This window comes from Poecilia formosa, unplaced genomic scaffold (genome assembly GCF_000485575.1).
Source record: "Poecilia formosa unplaced genomic scaffold, Poecilia_formosa-5.1.2 Scaffold261, whole genome shotgun sequence".
NCBI classification, from domain to species: domain Eukaryota; kingdom Metazoa; phylum Chordata; class Actinopteri; order Cyprinodontiformes; family Poeciliidae; genus Poecilia; species Poecilia formosa.
The window spans coordinates 24,541-49,455 of NW_006800200.1; the positions used below are offsets into that span (position 1 = coordinate 24,541).

Here is a 24,915-nt window from a genome sequence, read left to right on the forward strand (position 1 = left end):
TAAATCCTAGTAGATTTAACATCAAAACAATTTTTTGTAACTAAGCTGCGTATGGAGAATCTTGGGAGGAATCTAAAGATTAGGGTGATGGTAAGGAGGCTTTTCAACTTCAAAGCCTTGGAATTCAAGCAAAAATGTTGGTCAACAATAAAAACAGAAATAATTATTTTCTAACCCCATGCTACTTTTTACATTACTTTAACAACTGTTGATAGATTCCTGTCCTATTTCTTATCGGACACAAACTTTTTGGTTGACTGAAAATAACTTAAAGACAGGGCTATGAATAATTTTGATCTACCTGTAAATTTAGTAACAAAAATTTATCTTGTGGGATGATCCATTTTGGAAATACTTTTGTGCATATAGAGAGCAGCCACAGGGTTGTCAACAATTGTTACAGCAATTAAAAGGGTGAAATTTTGATTAAGAAAATATTTAAAGTGGAGTTTAATTCATGTGAAGATGACGAGACATTCAAGGCATTGCTGATTAAAATCCACAAGTGATTAATCTAAGGCTTGTAGTTTTCTATTATGATAGTATTTGGTTTTCTTGAAAAGGTGAACTGCAAAAGAACTGATTTTGCAAAAAAGTGTAAAAATAATTTTACAAAGGTTCCTCCACTCTACAGGCAGAAATAATGTATAATAGTTTAGTCAATAATGAAGCCTTTTTTTGAAAATGTCTTTAATCACATCATGCCATTTCAACATACATTTGTTTGTTTACAAATTTGAATGTAGTAATTAAGTTTCTACTCGGTTCAAACAGATGTTCAGTAATGACAAAGAGCACAAAATGACAAAAATTTACCTCTTGGCAAATGTTCATTGGACATCTTCAAGTATGAATTGAGGATAAATGTTACTACTGTTGTTTAATGAAAGGCTAAAATATAGTACCACAATCCTTAAAGAAGTTTTTGTGAAAAAAAACCCAAAAACAAATTCAAGACGTCTTGAACTAAATGCTATGCAGAATGTATGACCTGAAAACAGATGATTATGATGATCTGTGGTAAACAGCTGTAGCCTGCGGGACCCGCATTTATGGTCCAGATGTTAGGAGAAAGTTCCCCAGTTTTCAAGCTAAACTTAATGAACTATTTTCTCTTCATTAAATTTTTATCTGTAACCCAGTTTAGAAAATGGATTGAATGATAAAGAAATAAAAAAAAACACATCAGTTAAACAGCATAGTGCTGGATAAACTCAAATAACACTTTTTTTTTCAAGAGAGTCATCTCAGGAATTTACTAATATTCAATATATATAAGGGAACTAAAACAATATTATTACTTAGTGATTTTATGTAACAAGACTAAGGAAAGCACGTTCTGTCTTAAATAATCACAGTATACTTCACCATGATTTAAAAAAAGAAACAAAATTTAACACCTGACATGTATATTTTGGACAGATTGTATTTGCAAGAAAAGTGACGGATGCAATCAGACATGGCTTAGACAGCACACCGGACATTGAGGAAAAATCACATCCTTCCAAATTAAATTCTGTAACTTTTCTCACTGAATGGAAATGGACTAGTAAATATGGTAGTTATCCAGAATAAAATGCATGTGCGTCTGCTTTTAATTTGCTTTTGTGTCAAGCTGTCTATCTTCACTCTATAATGCTGGTCATGTTGTCTCTTGCTGTGGACATGTAAAAAAAATCTTTCGCTTGAGTACGAAATGAGTTGGTATTAATTTCAAAGTTTAGCTTGTGGACCACATTTTCATTTATTTATGAAAAACGCCATAATTACATAAAAAGGATAAGGCATATCTTTTAATAAATCTTTTTAACGTTGTTTCATGCACACTATGTAGCAAAACAAGGACAAATATTTATGAAATGGCTCCTTCTCTCTTCTTGTAGCAGAAGATGCAGTTAATTGTGGGAGGTGGGGGTTTCAGCATGAGATGGGTTTGGTCAAAAAAAAAAAAGAATCAAGGCCTCCAGATAAGAAGATTGAGATAAAGCTCTCAAGAAGACTTGTGTTCAAACATAAAGAAACGATACAGGACACCAACAGCAGCTGCAGCTACTGTGGGTATCAACCACATGGCCCAGGAGCTGCTGCTGAGAAAAAGGCACAATTACATCTAAGTATTACAATCTGTCGTATATTTACAAAGATTTCTAATCATAGTATTTATAACTTCTCAAAATAAGACTTGTAAAAAGTCTGATAAAACACACGATCTCACCTGGATTCTCCAGCATCTTTAGCGTCTGCTACCTAAAGCAAAAGAAATTCAAACAAAAGCTTTGAAAACGAAAATTGAAATTATGTAAAAGTTGGTTGATCAGAGTGGACTGGTGCCTACCTTTGTGTTCTCCTTCTTCCGGTCCGACTATAAACACATAAATTCACTGTTAATGTTTTTAATGTTGCAGCACACAAGCATCATGTTAACATAAGAAAGTGCAGTTAAGATCATTTGTTTAATAATTCAATATACACGTAAATTCAGAAAGTTGAAGTTTCAGTCATGCATCCCCTACAAACTGATATGTGATGCGTTAAATTTAATCAAAAATTTGCTAAACAACTTGCTGTCCCTCACAGGATCAAAAACTGCGGCTCACAAGATAAACTTGTGAGGCAGTGTGACAAATCAACATTTAAAAAGCTTATAAAACCTGATATCAGGCATGACACAATCTATATGCATGACAAATTGTTGCCATTTTATTAAGGTGATGCAAAGACCAATTGTTTGCTTTTATTGACTGGTAGTTTGATGCTGTGAAAATAATCTAATAGAAAAGGCTCGTTTTTTGTGAAATTTGCATTTTAATAATCCCTAGTTTTCCTGACCCGATTCTTTACATTTTTCTGGAAGCTTCTTATGATAATACGGACATGAATGCAAAGCATTCGCCGTCTTCTAAAATCAGTTTTATTCCACAGATCATGAAACAACACAGTCCGGATTTTGTGGCATCTGGATAAATTTTGATCACTCCAAATCTATAGTAACTAAAATATATTTACTGTACCTATCCTGGATTAAATTCAGATCTGAACTCACAGTGTGATCAGAAATGCCATTCTTTCCCCAAATACAATTTAAATGCTTTGTTTGGCATTTAATCTGAATCCATCGCAAATTATGTTTCATACTTTTCATGACTGTACAGGAAACACGTAGAACTCCATGAGTATAACCAAAGCACAGCTAAAAAGAAGGTAAGAAACTACCTGTCTTCTTACCATGTGAAGCTCTCCAATGTAGAACTGCTGGAGCATCTCCCTGGCATCTGTAGAATGACCGACATCTTCAAAGCTCTCTGTGGCATCCGATCCTCCCTGCTCCAGCAAAACCTCCTCACCTCCAGGATGCTAATTCAAAGAGCAGCAAACGGGGACCATTTAAATGTGGTGGGACATATCGAAAACTTGCAGGACAGTGGGGTCCTGAGGACCAGGATGGGGCCAATTATCCCAACCTTGCAGGGGTATGTCATGAGAAATAATACCTTAAAAAAAAAAAACAATCTAAAAAAAAAACATTGCTATATAAGATTATGCTTTCATAACGTAAATTATGAACAGTGATGTCAAAATCAAAGAAAGTTGTTTGGGTGAACTGGTTGCATTTTGAATGTTGCCCAAACACTGCAATACAGGAAGGTGCCTCCCCTAGGTAATTATGTAAGAACATACTTTCTGGTAGGTAATTAAGAACATACTCCACTGTGTAGAGCGTACCTCTACACAGTGGAGGTACACTCATAACCAAACGGTTTTTAAGAAATCTGCTTCAGTTCTGAACGGACAACATCCGGTCTTTTAATGCTAGAATATGCACAGTTACCTGTGAGTGACAGTTATATAAACGTGTTACTACGGTACTGTCTCTTTAAAGCTATTATACTGAGTGCTAACAGTTAAAATGTCTTCGTGCTAGTCAATTTTACAGAGATAGCTTAAAGCTATCTCATTAAACTCGATGGAAACTTAAAAGTTAGACTTAGTACTTTGCATTCTGTCTCTGTTAACAGCATTAATGAACAAGAAACAAACTTTACACATCAATGCAGGACATTATCAAAGAGCGATTCAGGAAGTAAGCTTACACAACGTCACATGGCTACAAGTAGCGTAAAATATCCTCATAGAACATTGATGTAAAAATAAATACAACCAGTGTATGTAAATAGAGTGTTTCTTACCTCCTCTAGAAAACTTGTAATGTCGTATATCTTATTATGGATGATTAGCCATGTGTCATTGCTCATATTATGCATTCGGACCTCCTCTAACGTGTAATATTTTGTTCCCCCGTCCGCAGTTTCTCCGTTGTTCTCATTACTGTTGGTGTTAACAGATCCGCTGCCCGTATGTTCATTTATTTCCTCTCCCATTCTTACGTTTGGGTAGAAAAAACAGCTAGACTATAGCTCTTGTTACCGTCTGTTACCACGGTATTAGGCTAGCAAACAAGACGAGCCTTTTCTTCCTTTTGGTAAGAGTTCAAAGGTATAAAAGAAGAGTCCAAGGATATAACAACATAAATAAACAAACAAAGGCGATATAAAACAGATACGAAAACGAACCTAGAGCGGGTGACCGATGTATTTAGTAAGATTATCGAACATTTACACCGGGTACATCAGCAGACATGTGAAACAGACCAATGACGTTTATGTCATTTCATCCTAACGCCCAACACATCAAGACTGGCCAATAGCGGAGTGACTTTTTCAGTTGTAGCCAATCAAATTGAGTCTTTTCAGATCATGACATGTCACCTTTTCTGGGTGTGCATCATTTTTTAGCCGGTTCGGTAGTTGGCGCGCCGGTGTTAATTGGTGACGTACAGCATTTTAAAAAGAATATTAGTGACTCAGATGTGAGTTCATGACTTATACGAACAAATCCGACTTTTTTTTTTTTTTTTTGCTTTTATCTGAAAAAAAATGTCTTATGTGTCTGGGACTAAGGAGTGAAAACAGCAAAGCATGCAATGTTGAAGTATTATTTTAAAACTGCACTAAAATATATTGAATATCACTTAGTGGAAACTGAAGCAACGGGTGATTAAATGACACTTGGAGAGGTTTACTGAGGGTAAATTGCTTACACACACAAAGGTTCAGCGCAGTAATGTATATCGGTTTAAGTCCAAAGTTAAATCCTAGTAGATTTAACATCAAAACAATTTTTTGTAACTAAACTGTGTATGGAGAATCTTGGGAGGAATCTAAAGATTAGGGTGATGGTAAGGAGGCTTTTCAACTTCAAAGCCTTGGAATTCAAGCAAAAATGTTGGTCAATAATAAAAACAGAAATAATTATTTTCTAACCCCAAAATGTCTTATGCTGAACATAGTCAGTAACTATATCGTAGTGTGTGTCTGGTATGCTTTATGGTTGTCAATTTATATTGACAAAGAGTAAACTCGGACCGGTTTCTCCTGTTTATCGTGTCGTTGAAAATCTCTCCAGTTCGTCCTCTTCATACAAGCATAAGTAACACACCGGCTTAACCACCGGCTAACCGCTAAGGATTATGTACACTGACTCCTTGAGGTTCATTGAGTGCGTTGGTATAATCAAAGTGCAAAATGTTGGCTTATTCTGGGCTTATGCAACGGTTTAGTCAGCATGTTTGTTTTTTTAACTACTGATCAAAGAACCCAACAGGAATTACATGAAATTACACAAAAATGAAGCTTCCAGTTCTCTGGCTGTGGTTAAAGCCATATGGCTTCTGGTGATAGGTCAGATAAGCAACCACAAGATAAAGCAGAATCTTGTCTCCCTTATCTTTCAGTGCATTCCAAAAGGTGGATCTGCCGGGTGTTAGGGTTAATCAGTTCGAAGTGAATAATTGATTATTAATGTCGAGAAACAACTTTTTTGATCCCTGCAGGTTTACAGGAAATGGACATGCATAGCAGAAGTGGGCCAACACGAAAATTCATAAGTCATATTTTTTTTCGCAGTCTTAACCCATTTTATCAAAGATGTGGCATATCCACCAACTAATTAATTCAATTCATTAATTCAATTCATCCATAAAACAAATTTTAAAGCACTGATTAAATGTATCACAACTAGGCAACTTATTCTAATGCCCGGTAGGTGGCAGTAGCGCGTCTTTTCTGCTTACTGCAGCGGCAGAAGAAAAGTGAGAAATATGGCTGCTTCCCTGACTGTAAACATACGCGTTGGGTTTACGAAAGCGATTTAGTTATTTTCCAGGACGACATTAATTCTGTATTTCCACTGTACGTTCTTGTCATTAGAGTACTACGAAGTAATGACTTTTATTTAAGAGGTTTTGGATTTTTATGCTCAAGGGAATACGTAGCTATTTCTGTGTTGTTGCTTTTATTGTGGCAAGCTAACATTAGCTTCTCAAACTAAGGTAAGATATAACGATTCATCTGCTATTTATCCTGGGCTATAGGAAATACTTTAAACATTAATATGTAGATCTAAATGCTTATATTTTGTATGACACTGGGAATTTACATCATCTTATTAAGACGTGGCCTTGGTGTATTCATTATTACTCAGAAACAGGCTGAATTGAGGCAGATGGTTTTACTTTAAAAAGATGTGGTTAGCAGGAATAGGGAAATTATAGTAATGTGATATAATAATAATACTATAATGAATTATAGTGATTACATGCTCAATTAAAAGCTGAATTTGCAGAATAAACGTAATTTATTTGAGTTTAAGAAGTTAAGTGGCATGTTTTTTGAGAAAAACTGCAGGGCAACACATTTTATTTCATAAAGTTATTAAACCAGTGCTTCATTCTGACTTTTTTTATAACTGACCCAAAGCCAACTAGTGATTTGATATAGCTATGTGAGTCTTTAGTATTTTATTTGGGGGGAAGGAGAGTTTTGTTTGTGTGTTTGCGCTTGTACTTATTTTGGCGTCTAGATTTAATTCTTTGTGTAAAAAGAAAAGTACAAAAGAATAAATACATGCGACATTTAACTCTTACAAAATCAGAGCCATAGTTTCTTGGAGAACCAACCTTTAGAGTCTCACTTTCTGTTGGATGGTGAGAAACTTAACTTGTTTTCCGTTTTTATGTAAGTATAAAGATTTCATTAGATTGTGGTATTACTACTAAAGTTTATTGGGTCATGCCAATCTCAAGCCGCTCCACACCTAATATTAATGTGTATTAACTACATTTATGTTTCAAAAATGAATTTGCAACACTTTTATTTTAACGAACAAAAGTCAAATAGGATGGCAGATTTTCACCTGATCTGTATGTTGATATTTTCCCATAGATTATGGATGACGATGATGTGTCCATGCATAGGCTGGAAGGGACTCAGTCAGGTGCTCAAGTTGGAGGTCTGATAGTAAAGAAGAAGAGCGCTGCTTCAGAGCCACATGTTTTTCGGGCCCCTACACCACGCACCTCTTTGCTGGGCTTGGACCTGCTGGCTGCGCAGAAAAGGAAGGAGCGGGAGATTAAAGAGCAAGAAGAGTCTAATGGCAATGAAAGAAACAGGAAGAAGTCAAAGGTTTCCTCCTACAAAGACTGGGAGGAAAGTAAAAGTGACTCTGGGTCTGATGAGGAGGATGATGACACAAGTAGTGCCACAAAGAAGGAGAGGTAAGATATAGCAAAACATTTTGAGGAATGTCTGTTTTGTTTTGATTAAGTCTTGCGTATATTGCAGAGTAACTACTTTTGATGTATGTTTTTTTTTTGCCTGCAGGAAGTACCGTGTTACAGGCTCTGAGACTCCCTCCAATCCTGGAGGCGTCAGCGAAGAGTTCAGACGCCGGCATGAGCAGCGGGAGAAAGACAGGCGTGAGCAGGGAGTATTTGCCTCCTCCAAGGAGGACAAGACCAGAGACAGAGAAAGGAGCAAAGATAAAGGAAGGGAGCGACGGAGTGAGAGAGGTGATTCCTAAAACCACTTATGTTTTTAATGAGAACAGCCAATTGATTACAGTCTAGTGTGGAACATGAGGAAAAAGTTCAAACATTTGTTGGTTAAAGCCTACTTAATCTGTGTGCTTTGTGCATTTTGTGCTGCTTACTTGTTGATTGTGCTGCATGATCAACATTATCCAAAAGTTTAATTTCTTGCTCGCATTTACCTTGAATTTCCCTTTTCTCTGACAGATGATCGAGACGGTAGACACAGTCGGGGCAACAGCAGCAGCCGGTCGGAGCGCTTGGAACGCGGTGAGAGGAGCGAGCGCTCGCAGCGAGACGGCTGGTCCGAACGCATCAGCAGAGGGAGTAAGAGAGACGAACCCGCGACACCGCAGAATCGCCCCCGAGGTTAGTTCGTTTTCTTTGTCTTCGTACAAAAATAAAACGTAAAACATTCCTGTTTAGTCGTTTCACTCGACTCATTTTGTCTTTACGTAGATGGCTTCACACCTTCCCGATCTAACTGGGATGAGGACGATAGCGGTTATGGCAGCTCACGGCATTCCCAGTGGGAGTCTCCATCTCCTGCCCTGTCTCACAGAGAGTCCGATCGCTCTGAAAGAAGCCACCGTTCTGGGCGAGAGAGTGAGAGGAGGGACAGGTAACTGTCATTCATTTCATTTTGCATGACCTTTAGTATTTACTGTTATTTTAATTTCACACTGGCCAGTTGTTTTTCAGTTGACTGAAAATCTTAGTCCCGTTTTTTTTATTCCTCCTCATGATTCACAGTTTTTCTTAGTTTTCAAAATTAAAATGATCATTAATTGCGATCCTGCCCCTTGTGCAATGTGGAGCTGCTCAGGAACATTTGTCTTCTGTGACTTTTCAGATCAGTCAGAGGCCGTTACACTGATGACACACCCCTGCCCACCCCGTCCTACAAGTACAACGAGTGGGCCAATGATAGGAAACATTTAGGCTCCACACCTCGTTTGTCACAAGGGAAAGGTATTATCCTCCGAGTTCAGTTGTTTTGTATTCCAGTGCAATATGTGGTGACAGAACATTATACAATATTATTTGTGTTTCCTTTAGGCAAAAAAGGTGAGGGAGGAATAGATTTTGATAACGAGGACGAGAAAGAACAGTGGGAGGAGGACCAAAAGGTGACATTTATACCGCTATTATTAATTAAATTAGTTATAGTACTGAACATATTTCTTGTTTGCCAATAATAAAGCTTAATCGATTATTGTGGCTTTGAATTAAAGCAAGCTGACCGAGACTGGTACATGATGGACGAGGGCTATGATGAGTTTCACAACCCTTTCACCTCCACCTCTGAAGAATATGTGAAAAAGAGAGAGCAGATCCTCCAGAAGCAGACTCAGAAAAGAATATCGGCGCAGAAGCGACAGATCAACGAGGTAAAACCACAAATTTTCAGATAAACTTGGGCTAAATTTGAATTTGAAAATTTTCCAAGTTTGAATAGATATGGCAAAATTGAGAATGAGAAAACATCTAATTTCCTTCGATTTCAGTACAAATTTGGAAGAGGGGCTGTGTAACCTGGCTTCCTTCCCTTTTTTTTTTTTTAAATAAAATGCTTCCATACTAATTCAGACCAAAGATAAAAGCACACTTATTCAAAATTCTGTTTTCTTTTCCCCTCTAGACACTCTTAGAATTTGTGTTTCTTGAACTTGGTTTGATTTTATATGCTAAAGAAAGCACTGACATGCCATAAAAGGATCTAAAGATTTGAGCCCAGGGATCAGTATACAAAGTGTGATAACCCATGCCAGATTGTGTATGTCTACTTAGTCCAGATTTTATTTATACTGTCATAATTTAAGGCAGTAAAACAGTTTTTTACTTTGAAACTGAATATAAAGTCAGCTTCAGTTTTATATTGTTTCATGAGTTGTAGTGATAATAAAGTCCAACTAAAACAGCTGGAATAATCTGAAAATCTGAGTCTGGACAATAGTTTAAGTTTTGACATTAACACTTTGCAGGAACTCTGAGTTAATTTGTAGATTCGCTTCATTTCTTTCTTTAGGATAACGAACGCTGGGAGACGAACCGCATGCTGACCAGTGGTGTTGTGCAAAGGCTGGAGGTGGATGAAGACTTTGAGGAAGACAACGCTGCTAAAGTCCACCTGCTGGTTCACAATCTGGTTCCTCCTTTCCTGGATGGAAGAATAGTTTTCACTAAGCAGGTAACCAGCAATTAGATCAGTTTCTATAGATTTCAACATATAGAGATTTCTAAAATCTGTTTCAGACTTGCTTCTTCTGGGGGGAAAAGGCAACTCAACAAGCTTAACAAAGTTGTCACATTTACAGCAAAGTTTTTGAATGTACCTAATTTTGAAAATATTCTGATGTGCAATGTGTTTTTATTAAAAAAAAAAAAAAAAGTTTTCTGCATGGCGTTTTGTTTTTGTTGAATCACATTTGTATTCTTTTCTTTGTTATGCAGCCAGAGCCCATCGTCCCTGTGAAAGATCCCACCTCTGACATGGCCATCATCTCTCGAAAGGGGAGCCAGCTTGTCCGTAAACATCGTGAGCAAAAGGAGCGCAAAAAGGTAATTTGGGTGTACAGCGAGGAAAAGGCACGTCACTTTGTAGGCGATTGTTTTTAGGAGTGTACCAACATACATAGCAGCAGTTCAGAAAAGAAATGAACCCCAGATTATTAGGTTTTGTTTTTTTTTTGTTACCTTTAATTGTAGGTGAACTGCCTGTCATGTTGATTTTTTATGTCAAAATAAAGGTTTGCTAAATTCATGTCTTTTCTTACCAATTGATATTACTGGATAATATTTGTTACACTTTTTGTGACTTCCATATTTGTTAAACGTTTTTCTTAACATTTGATGCTTTCCTGTCTGTGTCCCAAGAGTTTTTATGAAAATGTAATTCTTTCTTTGATTAGAGGCTCCACTAATATTTTATCAAACTTCCATCTTTTTCCAGGCACAGCACAAACACTGGGAGTTGGCAGGCACCAAGTTAGGCGATATAATGGGTATCAAGAAGAAAGAGGATGAAGAGCCTGGAGGCAAAGTGGTGGGAGAGGACGGCAAAGTAGACTACAGGTGAATGGACTGTCGGTTTTAGTTTTCAAACATATTTTTGTGTGAACTTCTTAAAATTCTCATGTTAAGAAATGATCTTTTTCATGTTGCACAGGGCTGATCAGAAATTTGCTGAGCACATGAAGGAGAAGAGCGAAGCCAGCAGTGACTTTGCTAAGAAGAAGAGCATTCTGGAGCAGAGGCAGTACTTGCCTATCTTTGCCGTCAGGCAGCAACTTCTCAATATCATAAGGTATCAATACTCAAGGATATAATCTTGTTGCTCTCCTTTTGTCGTGTTTCATCCACGGTCTTTATGAAAAGTTGTCTTAAATCAAATCAGATCTTTCCTGTTATCGCGACCGTTTCACCATTACATGAACTGCAACCTACAGGGACAACAGCATCGTCATTGTTGTCGGGGAAACGGGTAGCGGTAAGACCACCCAGCTGACTCAGTACCTGCATGAAGACGGCTACACTCGCTACGGGATGGTGGGTTGCACTCAGCCCCGACGAGTGGCCGCCATGAGTGTGGCCAAAAGAGTCAGCGAGGAGATCGGCACCAACCTCGGAGAGGAGGTGAGACGGAACCTGGCTCTACGTCATCACACTGACGTTTCCCTCATGCTGCTTTCTCACAGGATGCAGAGTGGGTTGGGCTTGTCGTGGGAACAGGAAGTTGGTTTTAAATAACCAGGAACCAATTTTTTTTTTCCAAGTTTAGACTTGAATGCAGATTGTTTCTGTCGGGCCTTCAGATGAAAGTACCAGCATTTCTACTGATGAAGAAAGAAAAAATAAGCAGCTAAAAGAATCTAAGTGCAGGATATCATCAGAGTTTGGAGAATTTACGCTTCTACAGAAGCTGCACTTAAAATACCTGCTTCCATTTATGTTTTAGATGGCTACACAGCTTTCTCAATTAACCTTTTCTTTATAATGAGTAAAAATATTTAGAGAATAATATCTAGTATTATGAAGTTAGACATTGTTCCTGGAAACTGCTTTATTATTTCTTTTTAGTCAGGCCTCAATCTGATGTTGTGTCAGAACTCAAAAGTCCTCAATCTGTGTTCAATAATTGTGATATATTCTATTAGAAATGATAGCGGCAGCCATTCATAGATATTTGCATTACAAAGCCACAATTTAGCTTCTCAAAATATGTTCATTTTATAATTTGTCTCATAAATTTGAGCCACTTTTTTTAAGTAGTTATTGTAATGCAATACTGCCATCTAGTGGGGGAAAGGGAAACTACATTTTGTGGTGCTTGACATGTGAACAGAATGAAGATCATAGTAAGAAAAATTATGGAATGATGGGAAACATGGAAATAGTATGTTATTCTTATTATTTAAATACAAACATCACACAATTTTCAATACTTACCTTGTGGGATCATCTGATTTGGTGAAGGAAAAAAAAAAAAAACATCTTGAATACTCCTTCCTTATAGGTTGGATATGCAATCCGCTTTGAGGACTGCACTTCGGAGAAAACGATGATAAAGTACATGACTGACGGGATTCTGCTCAGGGAGTCTCTGCGGGAGTCGGACCTGGACCACTACAGTGCAGTTATTATGGACGAGGCTCACGAACGCTCCCTCAATACAGATGTGCTGTTTGGCCTGCTGCGGGAGGTCAGCACTGTTAATGTCACAAAAAAAACATATAATGTGCAGATTAAAAAAAAAACAACAAAAAAAACTTTCTTTTGAAATGTTCAGCTCTAATTCCAGTCATGTTCGCTGTTTTACGACAGGTTGTATCTCGACGAACCGACTTGAAGCTCATCGTGACCTCTGCTACTATGGACTCAGACAAATTTGCAGCGTTTTTTGGCAATGTGCCTATTTTCCATATTCCAGGGAGAACATTTCCAGTTGACATATTGTTCAGCAAGGTATGTTAAAATCACAAGTTTTCACGCAATGCATTTTTACTGACTGTAATCAAGAGCAGAAATCCCTGTTCATTTGTAATTTTCTTAAAAGAAACAAAAAAGTTAGAACTTCTAACTTTAGCACAGAAAACATTGTTCTTCCATTTGAAATGTTTCGCATTGGTCGGCATGCCTGATTTATCTTCATCTTTTCGTTGGTGAAAAGTGGAAAATATTTCAATTTAGAAAATGACCTTTTGTTAGGGTGTGAATTAGAAGAATGTTTGAGTTGGCTCTTAATTTAATTTGTTTTTATGATTTATTTTGACTTTATTTGGCGTTGCATAGACCCCACAGGAGGACTATGTTGAGGCTGCAGTGAAGCAGGCTCTGCAGATCCACCTCAGTGGGATGGTGGGAGACATCTTGATCTTTATGCCTGGACAGGAGGATATCGAGGTAAATTATCTGGCACCTGCGATGTGTCAGATGCCATTACCTATTAATTACACCCTTTTTGTTACTGACAAGTTAAGAGGTCTCAAACGCATTTTTAACTTCTTCAAACTCTGACTTTAAAAGCGGCTGTTTTACACGTACGTTTCGTTGTAGTCGTATCTGCAGCTTGCGTGTGATCTCGTCGTTCCTGCAGGTGACATCGGATCAGATCGTGGAACGCCTGGAAGACTTGGAGAACGCTCCCCCTCTGGCTGTGCTGCCCATTTACTCACAACTTCCTTCTGACCTCCAAGCGAAGATCTTCCAGAAGGTTCGCACCAATCACCACAGCCGATTAGTTTTATTGTGTGCCGCTTTTTCTTTGTATTGACTTTATTTTGCTCTTGCGGCGCAAGGCTCCAGATGGGGTTAGAAAATGCATTGTTGCCACAAACATCGCAGAGACGTCGCTCACTGTGGATGGGATCATGTTCGTTGTGGATTCAGGCTATTGCAAACTTAAGGTCCGTACAGCCTGGATGTCATTTTTTTTTGCTCCTTTTGTGTACAGTATAAATGGAGACAATGTTCAGCATGAATGACTCGCTCGCCTCTTTTTGAAATCTTTTTAAATTTGACAGGTTTTCAACCCTCGGATCGGTATGGATGCTCTCCAGGTTTACCCCATCAGCCAGGCTAATGCCAACCAGCGCGCCGGCCGAGCCGGACGTACTGGACCAGGACAGTGTTACAGGTGACTCTAACACTTCGCCAGCTCTTAAAGGGGACATGCAACTCACGTGTAGCCATTGAGCTGAAATTGCTGCTTAGCTTTTCAATTCATGTTTTTTAAAGTTGAACCCTTTTTTTTTTTTTTTTTTTCCTAGTAGGACTTGTTGAAGCGTTTTAAGCGTATAAATGTAAATGTTATTTGTTCTAATCTTGTAGAACGAATTGATTTGTAAATAATGTAGGGAATGGGGTTTAATTGCGATTTATTTTCTTACTAAGAAGTGTGAATCAAATGTAAGTATTTGGTTCCCTATAGGATTGTTTGATGTAAATGCAGAGAAGAGAGAGGACATTGATTCCCTGAGGATTTTTATCCATTTAAACTGGGCAAATATGTCGGAGGGGTTTTATCTCTTTTGCCTACAGAAAAGACTAAGTGACACTGATATCATGTATTTTGCTTTTGAAAGTTCATATTTTATAATAAATCTCATCCCCTTATTCTTCCAGAAAGCTAACAACCTCAGGCTGATTGTCTTTAAGCACATCTGATGTGTTTGAGTTGCTGTGAATGTGTGTGATGCTGCGAGCCATCACACACATTCTGGCTGGGTGGGGATTCACACATGAAACATTCACACCTTATAACATATCATTAGAATAGAACATCAGTGGCGAAATCCAGTGTATAATCACCAAAGAGAAAGTACACAGATACGCCTTCAAATTGGTAATAATTATAAAAACAAAAATAGAATATACAGAATACAATGTAAGAAAACTGTACAGTTACGAAACAGCTGTAAGCAGATTTTTCAAACTGTACAAGTTATATAATAGAAAAACTAACCAATAATGTGTTTTTGTATATTTGTACAAAAACACATTATTTGCTAAAAAAAAAAAAACAAAATCGGTGAAAAGAATAGCAGAGATGTAAACGTTATTGTGTGACTTTTAACAAATTGCAGCTTTATGAATTTGACGTTGCATTAGATCTAATTTGAAATCTGTTGCTCTGGTATAATGATCACGATGCAGGTTTATACGTAACAGTACGGTGTCCTCCGCCGTGGTAAAGTTTATTTGGTGTTTTTTTTCTCCACAAAGGCTTTACACTCAGAGCGCCTATAAGAATGAGATGCTGACCACCACCATCCCAGAGATCCAGAGAACCAACCTGGCCAACGTGGTGCTGCTGCTGAAGTCTCTGGGGGTCCAGGACCTGCTCCTGTTCCACTTCATGGACCCACCGCCTGAGGACAACATGCTCAACTCCATGTACCAGCTCTGGATCCTGGGAGCTCTGGACAACACAGGTGGGTCAACGTTGGCTTCGCTTGGAAAAACTGAACCGAATCAGTTGCTTCTTTCAGCTTTTGTTTTTAAGACACATCTTCCACTGGCTCAGACCTGAATGTCTGAAATGGCTTTATCCCTTTCAAAAAAATAGAAACTTCATTTTTCCAATATGACTATAGAGAAATTATAGACCAATACAACAATAAACCTCTAATAAATACCTTATTCTGTCACTACGGTGTTACATATGTTATTTGAAACTGTGTTTTTCACTATTTAAATATTTTTTACAGAACATAAATCCTTTTTGGGTAAAAATTTTGAACTGGAAAAGCTGAGTTCACCACACTAAACCTTTGGGAGCAATTTATTCACGTGGCATTTTATTTGAGAAAAGATGATGTGCAGACGACCTCTAGTGGCTGTCAGTGATACTGCACCTATCTTGTTCTCTTCATGTTCAGACCAGGAGGATTTATTTGGCCATCTTTCGCAAACATTTGATCTTTTTTGTGAGACTAAACGTATGACAACATTCACCAAAAAAAGAAAGAAAAAAAAAACACAGGAGGGAATAAATTTGCCTCTTCTTGCATTAATAGTGTCTCTTAACTTTGCTAATTAACATTTCTGTAATCTTTAAACTTAAATTAACTAATGATAATTTGGTAGCAATATCCATCCATCCATTTTCTATACACCCTTGGCCCCTAAGGGGGGCCGGAAGGGTGCCGGGGCCCCCCCAACCAAAGGTCCCGGCCAAAAGCCGAGGACACCCTGGACAGGTCACCAGTCTGTCACAGGGCTTGGTAGCAATATGATTATTGTAATTAAACATTTTTAGCATGAACATATCATTCATCCTTGTAGTTGGCTGTAAATGTACAGTAAGCAGGCAAAATGCTGCTAATGATGATCATATAAAGTTTGAGACTTTTAGGGTTTATTTCCTCCTCTGAGAGGCACTTTGGGTTTCCCCAGACTGATAATGATGCTGCAGCGATGATGCTGACTCCACAGATGGTTCCTGGAGGAGTTAGTCGTGAGGTTTAGCCAGTGGAGTAATTGCCTAGTTTCTGATCCCGTGTTTTATTTGACTGGTCGGGTCTCAGTTCTATCTCATCCTTAGCCAGATTCCTGGGGATTTAAGGATTTGAGAATAAGAGGAGACTTTTGATGATTCTCTGTATGGTGTGTTAACAGCAGATTATCTCTGATTAAGGCTTACCTGCCCTAAACTGGCTGCTCTGCTACTTTGCTTTTCCTCATCATAAGCTTCTTAGACTCTTTCGTTTAATCATTTGAATCAGAAACGGTAAAGTTTTTAATCTCGTGTTTTTTTATTTTTTTTTATTTTTTATTGCCAAAAGTATTTTAAGCCGTCAGCAGTTCCTTCTCTCCTGTCGTTCCGATAGATCAGCGTCACGTAATGGTGATGCTTCCTTTATGCCAGCAGATTTTAGATGGAAAAGAAACTTGTCAGTCTTCATAATGTTTGTCTCTCCAGCATTTTTTTCCACATTCCTTTTCACACTTGTAATGTTGTACCTGTTTTTATTTTCTTCTTCAGGTGCTCTGACCCCAACCGGGCGTCTGATGGTGGAGTTTCCACTCGACCCCGCCCTCTCAAAGATGCTCATTGTGTCCTGTGACATGGGCTGCAGTGCAGACATCCTCATCATCGTCTCTATGCTGTCTGTGCCAGCCATCTTTTACAGACCTAAGGTTTGTGCTTTGCTAGCTGGTGTTTAGTAGCTTTCTATTTGTTTGAACTAAAAGTGAGACTCAGACAAAAGAAAACAACCAGAGGGCCACATTTTTGTCATATATTGTGTGTTATGACCCAACAGGCATACATTTGAGGATGAATTTGCAGTAATGTAGATTAAGTGTGTCTTTTGTGTGTGTGACTACTTAGGGGAGGTAATTTTAGCGATGAATGCACAAGTGATTTTCACACATTGTTCACTAAATCTGTTAATCTGTTCACCTTTAGTGCAGAATAGCAACAAATGTGCGTGTGCTTTTGAATTTTAGCTGTGTGGCTGTTTTTATTCCCTCCTCAGATTCAGATCTATTTTGACCTTTTTTTTGTCTGATGAAATTCAGATTCAGACACAGCTTGAACAGTGAAGCCTTAGATGGTTTTATATAGGGCTGCAAAAATAAGACTGTCCAAATTTTGTTTCCAAATTATTGGAAGTAAGCCGACTGGAAAAAATAAAATAATAATAATAAAAAGAAATCTGTGTGAGTTTCATATGGATGTCTAAAAGTTCCAGCTCAACCGGAACAACGGATGATACGTCTGGTACGTCTGAGGCATCGCCCCGTCCTAGTTCTACCACTAACAACGTTTTTGCCTCTCCAGGGTCGCGAGGAGGAAAGCGACCAGGTGAGGGAGAAGTTCTCAGTCCCCGAGAGCGACCACCTCACATACCTGAACGTCTACATGCAGTGGAAGAACAACAATTATTCCAGCATCTGGTGCAATGATCACTTCATCCACACCAAGGCCATGCGCAAGGTCAGATTTGCATGTTATTCACCCAGGCTTGTTAAATTCCCACTGGACAATAGTTTTATGTGTGAATTGTACAGATTAATTTGTGAATACTTCCATTTCCAGCCCATTTCATGTGACTTTCACATGTAGTCCTTTTGTAACGCCACATAGCCAGTGTAGATTTGTATCTGTTGTTAGCCATTTGAGTTTCTTTTACTTCCACTCCCAATGCGTTTCTTTTATTTATTGTATTATTATTTTTTTTTTTATTTGTTCAGGTGCGCGAGGTGCGTTCCCAGTTAAAGGACATCATGGTTCAGCAGAAGATGAACCTCATGTCCTGTGGCTCGGACTGGGACATCATCAGAAAGTGTATCTGTGCTGCTTACTTCCACCAGGCGGCCAAGCTCAAGGTACTCCCTGCGCTCCGGGTTCTCCTCAGTTAATATGTTCTGCCCAGCGGCGGCCAGTTGTGGCAGATTTATAGCAGCATAATTACAGAGCGGTGAAATATCCCCCCTGGCCTCACATTAATACAACGCTAAAATCTGAAAGGGGATTTAAAGTCATGACTATATAATCATGGTTTTCAGTTTGACTTACGAGTAGCCAGCCAAACCAAGCAATCATATTAAACTTGGATGTACTTTAGATTTTTTTTTTTCTTTCCTTTCTTCTTCTTCTGCTGTCTAAGCCGAGTTGAGAAGCAAATTAGCCCGCATGACCTGCTCTGCTTTGACCTTACGGTTGCCCCCTCAGAAGATGCAGGCACATTTAAACTCCAGCACAGACTCTTACATTGCAGTTTATTTGTTATTTATGCATATATTTGTTCACAGGGCATCGGTGAATATGTGAACGTGAGGACAGGGATGCCATGCCACCTCCACCCCACCAGCTCCCTGTTTGGTATGGGCTACACCCCCGACTACATCATCTACCATGAGCTCGTGATGACCACAAAGGTAAAACGCATGCGAAAAGCAGAAGGACAATAAAGTTAAAGACATCGGTTGTTGACGTTGAACCGTGCGCTTTGTTTCGCAGGAGTACATGCAGTGTGTCACTGCTGTGGACGGAGAGTGGCTGGCGGAGCTGGGACCCATGTTTTACAGCATCAAACACGCAGGAAAGAGCAGACAGGTACGTTTGGGAAAGGTCGATGCGCATGTTACTTCCAAATTTGGCAAAAGGTGCAATACAAGAGCAAAAATGTTTGTAGATATTTTTCTATCGGTGAAGGTGTGTAAGGATGTTCTGTCTCCCAAATGATGGCAGGACTGTTTATTTGTGACTTCATCAGTAACATCATTTAAAAACAGGAAATTTTCATACGTCCCTCGTTGAGCAAATTGCTGCAAATGTGCAAGGGTTGTGATCAGTTCTGCCAAATAATATAAATCCTCTTAATTACAAAGGTATATTAGGTTTTAAGGTTAGGAGAGGCTACCTAAGATCTTTACCCAAGAAAGTAAATCTGTACAGACATGGTGAAGTTAGATGTAGAGGAATGGTAGCTCTATCCTCTTAAATGAAATATTTTATTCCTACACGGCTTTTCCTCAAATAGAATTCAAAATGAATTCCTGCAATCAGGATCTCGTTGGAATCACAGTGGTCATTGCAAACTATGGATTTGGAAAAGGTCGTTCAAATAGTTGCATAAAGGTTTAATATGTGCATCTTTCACTTCTCTTAATATACTCTACAGTAGGGCTGCACAATATATCACATTACTGAATTTCATCTCAGCTTGAAATTCAATAAATATCAGTTAATACTAGCCGCACCAGTAGATCGAAATCTGACGTGTTTTTCTTGCCACATCTCTAACAACAGCTAATCAAGCATTATCCCATACCACATGTTTTCCTGTTACTGGGAAAGTCCTGCTTTACATTTAGTCTAAACTCCCATACCATTACTTTCATACCAAGCCAGTCTCTATTTTACCGTCAAACATCTGTAACCAAACAGACTAAATACGATGGGCTGCGGGTTCAACAGTTCACCGTTTTGATTCTATAGAGAGTTTTTTAGTTAGTCTCGCTTTGCACTGGTGGTACAAAAAAATTGTATCTGGGAAATTTGGAGGGCATTGTAACAGCTGTAGAGTACTTCATGGGTCAACGTCCACTATGTTAAGGAGAAGCAGTTGCAGCGAAGCTTTGCTGTTGCCTTGCAGGGTGAAGAACGGGTCTGAGAATTGTGTCAAATGTCTTGTTGGGAGGACTCTCTCAAAGTAACCCTTGCACAAGTGCCGAGACGCAGGTTCCACAGCGGAACGTTTTGCTCCTCCGCCCGCTGAAACAATAACACTTCCTGTGCTCCTCCACCCGTCTGCGTTGCTCCTGCAGGAGAACCGTCGGCGGGCCAAGGAGGAGCTGAGCAACATGGAGCAGGAGATGGTCCTGGCTCAGGAGCAGCTGAGGGCGCGTCGAGAGGAGCAGGAGAAGAAGAGCAACGCCTGCAGCGTGAGGTAAGCGAAGCGTCTTCGCCGTCAGCCAGCAGGCGTTCCTCTCTCTCGGCCTCTCATTTGCCACGCACTGTCGAGATTAGAACGGTTTAATTTACCTTCCTCTCTGCCTCCCCGCGTCTCCACCCCTGCCGCCGCCTTCCTCCTCTCCCACTCTCTCGACTCCACCTTCCTCACTCTTCGTGATGAGCTTGTCTCACCTCTGGTCCCTCCAGACGAGACAAAAAGAAATAATATTGACTCCGGGCTGACCCCCATTACTGCAGCAATTTAAATTGTGCCACAGCAGAACAGAGAAAAGGAGGGGAACGTTCGTTTTCAAATTAAACCAAAAAATTAATTTCACACCCATCTGCGAGCCTCACACAGAGAAATGGGGCTATAAAGACTGATTTAAAAAGAACTTTTACTGTTAATTAATCAGCTGGTTTATCTGCTCCGAGTTTAGTGTGACAGATACGTTGGAAATAATCACACTGGAGTCTTAGGATTAAAAATTAGATTTAAGCAGGGGAAGTTGGTAATAAAGTTGAAAGCTCTCTTGGGTGTGTGTTGGTTCCTTTGTCCTCCTGCAGGTCTCTGTTTGAGCTGCCTGTTACCAGGATGGCATATTTGATCTGGTTTCTGTTGATCCGGCAGCTGCTCATCATCATCATTCTTCCTGCTATCAGTTGGTAAACAGCCCAGCGACTAGAGCTGGGCAGAAACGTAGAACCGTTCTGTGTGACGAGAGGAAAATGAGGCCTGTGTAGTTTTGAACCAGATTTAAAGGGAGATTCTTTTAAATCTGATTCAAATTGCAATCGCTAATTATACCAACAATGTTTGCACAAGTAAAAATATTATTTTTTTTTTCATTTTAGTATAAATAAATTGAGTTCAATTTATTTATCAATGTTGGGAGGAGTACAGTAAAATCTTGAATAGATGTGAATTGTTTTGAAAAGGCAAATCAGGCATTTCTGTGAAAGTATTGGATACATTCCTACCTGGTGTTGCAACGCTTAAGGAGGGAGATGTGTGCTCAGTTGTGGAGTATTTATTTATTTTTTTTCTATTGAGGGATCCACAACAATCTCCCAAAGTAATCAGGAGTGACAAGCGGTGGGAATATTTTGGTACTTGGAAAATCGATTACATGTGCTTAGAAATCCAATATCATAAACAATTTAAATATTTTCAAAAAGTGAAACTTATTTATTACATAATTATTTAAACACCTTTATTTCTGCTACTTTTGATGATTACGGTTTACAGACGATGAAAACTGGTGCACTTTTTCCTTCCTTCACACTTTCTACGAATGGATTTGGATACAACAGTCTGTGAACAGTCGGTTTCTGAGTGTGGAGCTCCTGACCCAGGATGGCTCAGGAAACCTCTGCAGATGTTTTAATTTCATTAGCTGATTAGTGTTTGTTCATTAATCGCTCCCAATATTTTGTTCTTGAAGAGAGACGTTTGTCTATCCCAACATTTGTAGTTCCTGCTGCAGAAGTTGGCTCTTGCACTACAAGCCCCACGATGTAGAGAAGCAATAGGCTGTAGAAAGGTATCAGTTGTCGCACTGTTCATTCACTTTAGACATATACAGACAAACAGAAAGTTGAATGGATGAACTGATGCATCCAGTTAAACGTAGGTTTTAAAATCTATTAGGTCTTAATTTAGGTCATAATAGATTTTAAAACACCTGGAATTTGACTTAAACTCACAGAAACCAGGTTTTAAAACAAAACGCTGGACGATGAGACACATTTGCTGCTGTTCGGCTAATGCAGCCTGTTATTAATGGTGAAGCTCAGAGAGAACGGCTGCCAAGTTATTAAGGGGGTCCCAGAATATCACAAGAATAGCTTTGGTGGAAAAAGCCCCCAGTGGCAGAAAGGAGGTTAAGCCCTGATGGTGTAATTGCTACATGTATGAAGGCAAGAGGGAGAGACGAGGGAGAGTGTGGGCAGTGTCATTGTCACGTAATTAAAGATGATGGATTGTTTTGTCAGAGACATCAGAGTCCATGTCCCAACACTTTCCACTGAGACGCCACGCTGCCTTTTCACTCTCCTGTCCTGCTGCTCAAATGTTCCCATCCTGCCGCACAAAAACAGCCTCCTCCTCCTCCTCACTTATTTTCTGAAACTCCGGTCTGGTCTCTAATGCAAGAAACATTTGGATTGAAGAACGAAGCAGGCGGACAAATATGACTTTATTTCAGTAAATAAATGTCTCATGCGCTATTTTTTCTCCCTCTTTCTTGATTTAGGGCAGTGAAAATCTGCACACCAGGGAGAAAAGAGGAGGCGCCCATGACACCCAAACGCACCCCGGCCCGCTTTGGACTGTAAAAACTCACCTTGACTTCTTAGAAGACACTGCCATTCAAATCTGGACCACACTAGCGCAACAAAAGAAATAGTAAAAAAAACAAAAAAAAACAAAAAATATTTCATTTTCCATCTCCCTCCGGTGTCTTCTGCAGTTCATGTGTAGGCCACAAGAGTGAGAACTTGCATAAGGCTTGTATGAATCCTAAACAGCACTGAACCTCCCTCCACCTTCAGCAGCCACATGATACTAAAGGAACACAAGAACCACTGGTTTTATATTCTTTCTCCTTTTATATGCTCAACATCGACATTTTGCCTGCTTGACAAAAAGTTATTTTACACTAGATGTTGTACTAAAACCTTTTTTTTTTTTATTCTGTTGTCAGAGACTAAAAAAATCAAATTGAGTGTTGCTTCTTTGTGTCTATGTAGTAGTTCTTGTGTGGTGGGTGGAACAGTGTCAGGGCTTCTCCACAGACTGAAGCGTCATTCGAACTGTACTGTCCCACACAGCTGGATCGCAACGCACACAACTGACATGCAGGCTTGGTTGGTTGACCTTTTTTTCCCTCTTGGTGTTGAACTCGCTCCAGCAAAGTGGCGCGCCGCAGCATTGCTACTTGTTCATGTTAACTGTTACAGTTTCATGGATGCTGTTTAAAAAACGCAAACAAACCTTTTGCTTTGTAATTTGTGCTGAAGAAAAATAGCTTTCGAGAGAATCCTTTTAATGGACTCATTTCCCTGCTCTCTCTCAGGTGGTTGAGATTTAAAAATGCACCGATCAGGTTTTTCCTGGATAATGCCAATTTTTTTTCTCCTCTTAATTGTTAAAGCGTTGCAAGAGGAGACGTGGCGCAGGTTCTTTGATAAAAGCAGCAACAGAAAATGCAAAAGCTAAAAAAAAAACAAAAAAAAAACATTTAGCTTGCATATGTTACCTTTATCTGGCTTTTATTCGTCTAAAAAAAAAGTACATGTCAATTGTTGGTGTGTTTAAAAACTGAAAATGGGGGGTAGTTATTTTGTTGCATTTAAGGAATAGAGGAAAAAGCAGACGATCAAGAAAGATCATCTGATTCTCAACTGTGTCCAGTTGATTGGTGCATCCCTAGCTGAAATATAAAGCAGCTGTGGATAAATTGTAACCATTGTCTTTGTTCTTCTATCTCATGCTTCTTTTAACAATTGATGTAAATGGAAGGAAATAAACATTACCTATTTTTTTGTAATCTTAGACAATCTGATTTAACATTTTAGGTTCTCAAAGGTCTTTTCTTTTAGTGATATTTGATTAACGTGCACACGTTCAGGCTTTCTTTTGCGGTGGCACAAATGATAACTTAATAAGTGAAAGTGATGCAAATTTAGCCCATAAATTGCCTACTTGCAGGTTCAGTGATTTATATTTACAGATGCACAAGCAAGAGCAAACAACGGTGGGTGATTAATTTACAAGTTCTCAGCTGTGCACATGCCAGCATGCCAACAACTGAATTATTTTCTTCTGCCACAGCCTTTAATTAGGCAGGAGAGAAAATAAGACTTCAACAAACAATTGTGGATAATGATCAATTGGGAAGTTATGTGGATTAAAATTAATTGGTTTTTGCCACAACAAATCATGCTTTAGAAAAACAGTAAATGAGTTTATATAGCCCTCTAGGTACTTCTCTCTCATCTAATTCTTGACAATGTCTCCTAAAATGTTTTTTCTTTGAGTGAACATAACATAAAAAAAGCTTAAAAAGCTGGAGCCTAATGATTATTAAAGTAATTCCTTGTAACAATAGCAAAAAAAAAAGAAAAACTTTCAGTGAACTAACTTTCAAAACTTTATTGCACTCTGGAACTTGTTCTCTCAACAACCTTCATCTCAGTGAGGTCTTGTTTTTGCAAAGCGAAGGGAACACAAAAATACAGCTCCACAATATTAATGGTTGCAATAAAATTCCCACTGCGTTTGTTTCCACAGTCTTTAGCAGGGGTGAAGGAAAATTAGAGGAAAGGGGAAAAAAAAAGAAACCCACATCTGTCCTCCCCTCTCTCAGATCACGCAACACGTCTACCAATGTGATCCCTGTGCTTCTCGGCTCCTCCACTGTGAAGATGTGTCTCGTTTCTGGGTTTTGCCGAAGCTGTATGTAAATCTCCAGGTCACAGGACTGTTGGAACAAAAGCTTGGATGGTGCTCGGCCGTCTTTATCACAGTTGCACTTCGAAGCATCTGCTAAAACCTGCCTTTCCAACTGGCATGGGTCCAGAA

The 24,915-nt window shown here is 39.0% G+C and overlaps 2 protein-coding genes across 4 annotated transcripts; one reads left to right on the top strand and one right to left on the bottom strand.

Moving 5' to 3' along the window:
* Positions 1–674: 674 nt before the first annotated feature.
* Positions 675–4,671, bottom strand: cyb5b (cytochrome b5 type B). Of its 2 annotated transcripts, none has more exons than XM_007570440.2 (5): positions 4,188–4,671; positions 3,226–3,354; positions 2,336–2,362; positions 2,216–2,247; positions 675–2,087 (listed from the first exon to the last, which is right to left on the bottom strand). In XM_007570440.2, exons 1-5 carry the CDS (start codon positions 4,377–4,379, stop codon positions 1,991–1,993), a joined length of 477 nt encoding a protein of 158 aa, XP_007570502.1. In that variant the 5' UTR covers positions 4,380–4,671; the 3' UTR covers positions 675–1,990. The 2 variants fall into 2 exon arrangements, with proteins under 2 accessions (XP_007570502.1, XP_007570503.1); XM_007570441.2 differs by having other exon boundaries at positions 675–2,084; positions 4,188–4,670.
* dhx38 (DEAH (Asp-Glu-Ala-His) box polypeptide 38) lies at positions 3,893–23,877 on the top strand. 2 transcript variants are annotated; one of them, XM_016680900.1, is made up of 27 exons: positions 3,893–4,081; positions 7,281–7,612; positions 7,719–7,906; positions 8,132–8,293; positions 8,384–8,546; positions 8,778–8,896; positions 8,984–9,054; positions 9,160–9,315; positions 9,954–10,115; positions 10,379–10,486; positions 10,878–10,999; positions 11,094–11,231; positions 11,374–11,560; positions 12,441–12,626; positions 12,749–12,889; positions 13,217–13,327; positions 13,521–13,637; positions 13,723–13,830; positions 13,948–14,060; positions 15,149–15,357; positions 16,911–17,065; positions 17,712–17,867; positions 18,125–18,259; positions 18,686–18,811; positions 18,894–18,989; positions 20,204–20,325; positions 22,586–23,877. In XM_016680900.1, exons 1-27 carry the CDS (start codon positions 4,022–4,024, stop codon positions 22,665–22,667), a joined length of 3,825 nt encoding a protein of 1,274 aa, XP_016536386.1. In that variant the 5' UTR covers positions 3,893–4,021; the 3' UTR covers positions 22,668–23,877. The 2 variants fall into 2 exon arrangements, with proteins under 2 accessions (XP_016536386.1, XP_007570505.1); XM_007570443.2 differs by lacking the exon at positions 3,893–4,081 and adding an exon at positions 6,129–6,388.
* Positions 23,878–24,915: the final 1,038 nt, after the last annotated feature.

Bases quoted from the DNA above. Each gene is read 5' to 3' on its own strand.
- dhx38 (XM_016680900.1), top strand. From the start codon at position 4,022: ATGAACAAGAAACAAACTTTACACATCAATGCAGGACATTATCAAAGA. The intron at 8,547-8,777 runs GTAACTGTCATT...GTGACTTTTCAG, and splicing joins GAGAGTGAGAGGAGGGACAG to ATCAGTCAGAGGCCGTTACA. The intron at 11,232-11,373 runs GTATCAATACTC...TGCAACCTACAG, and splicing joins CAACTTCTCAATATCATAAG to GGACAACAGCATCGTCATTG.
- cyb5b (XM_007570440.2), bottom strand. From the start codon at position 4,379: ATGGGAGAGGAAATAAATGAACATACGGGCAGCGGATCTGTTAACACC. The intron at 3,355-4,187 runs GTAAGAAACACT...TCTTTGAATTAG, and splicing joins TTACAAGTTTTCTAGAGGAG to CATCCTGGAGGTGAGGAGGT. The intron at 2,363-3,225 runs GTAAGAAGACAG...ATGTGTTTATAG, and splicing joins ACATTGGAGAGCTTCACATG to TCGGACCGGAAGAAGGAGAA.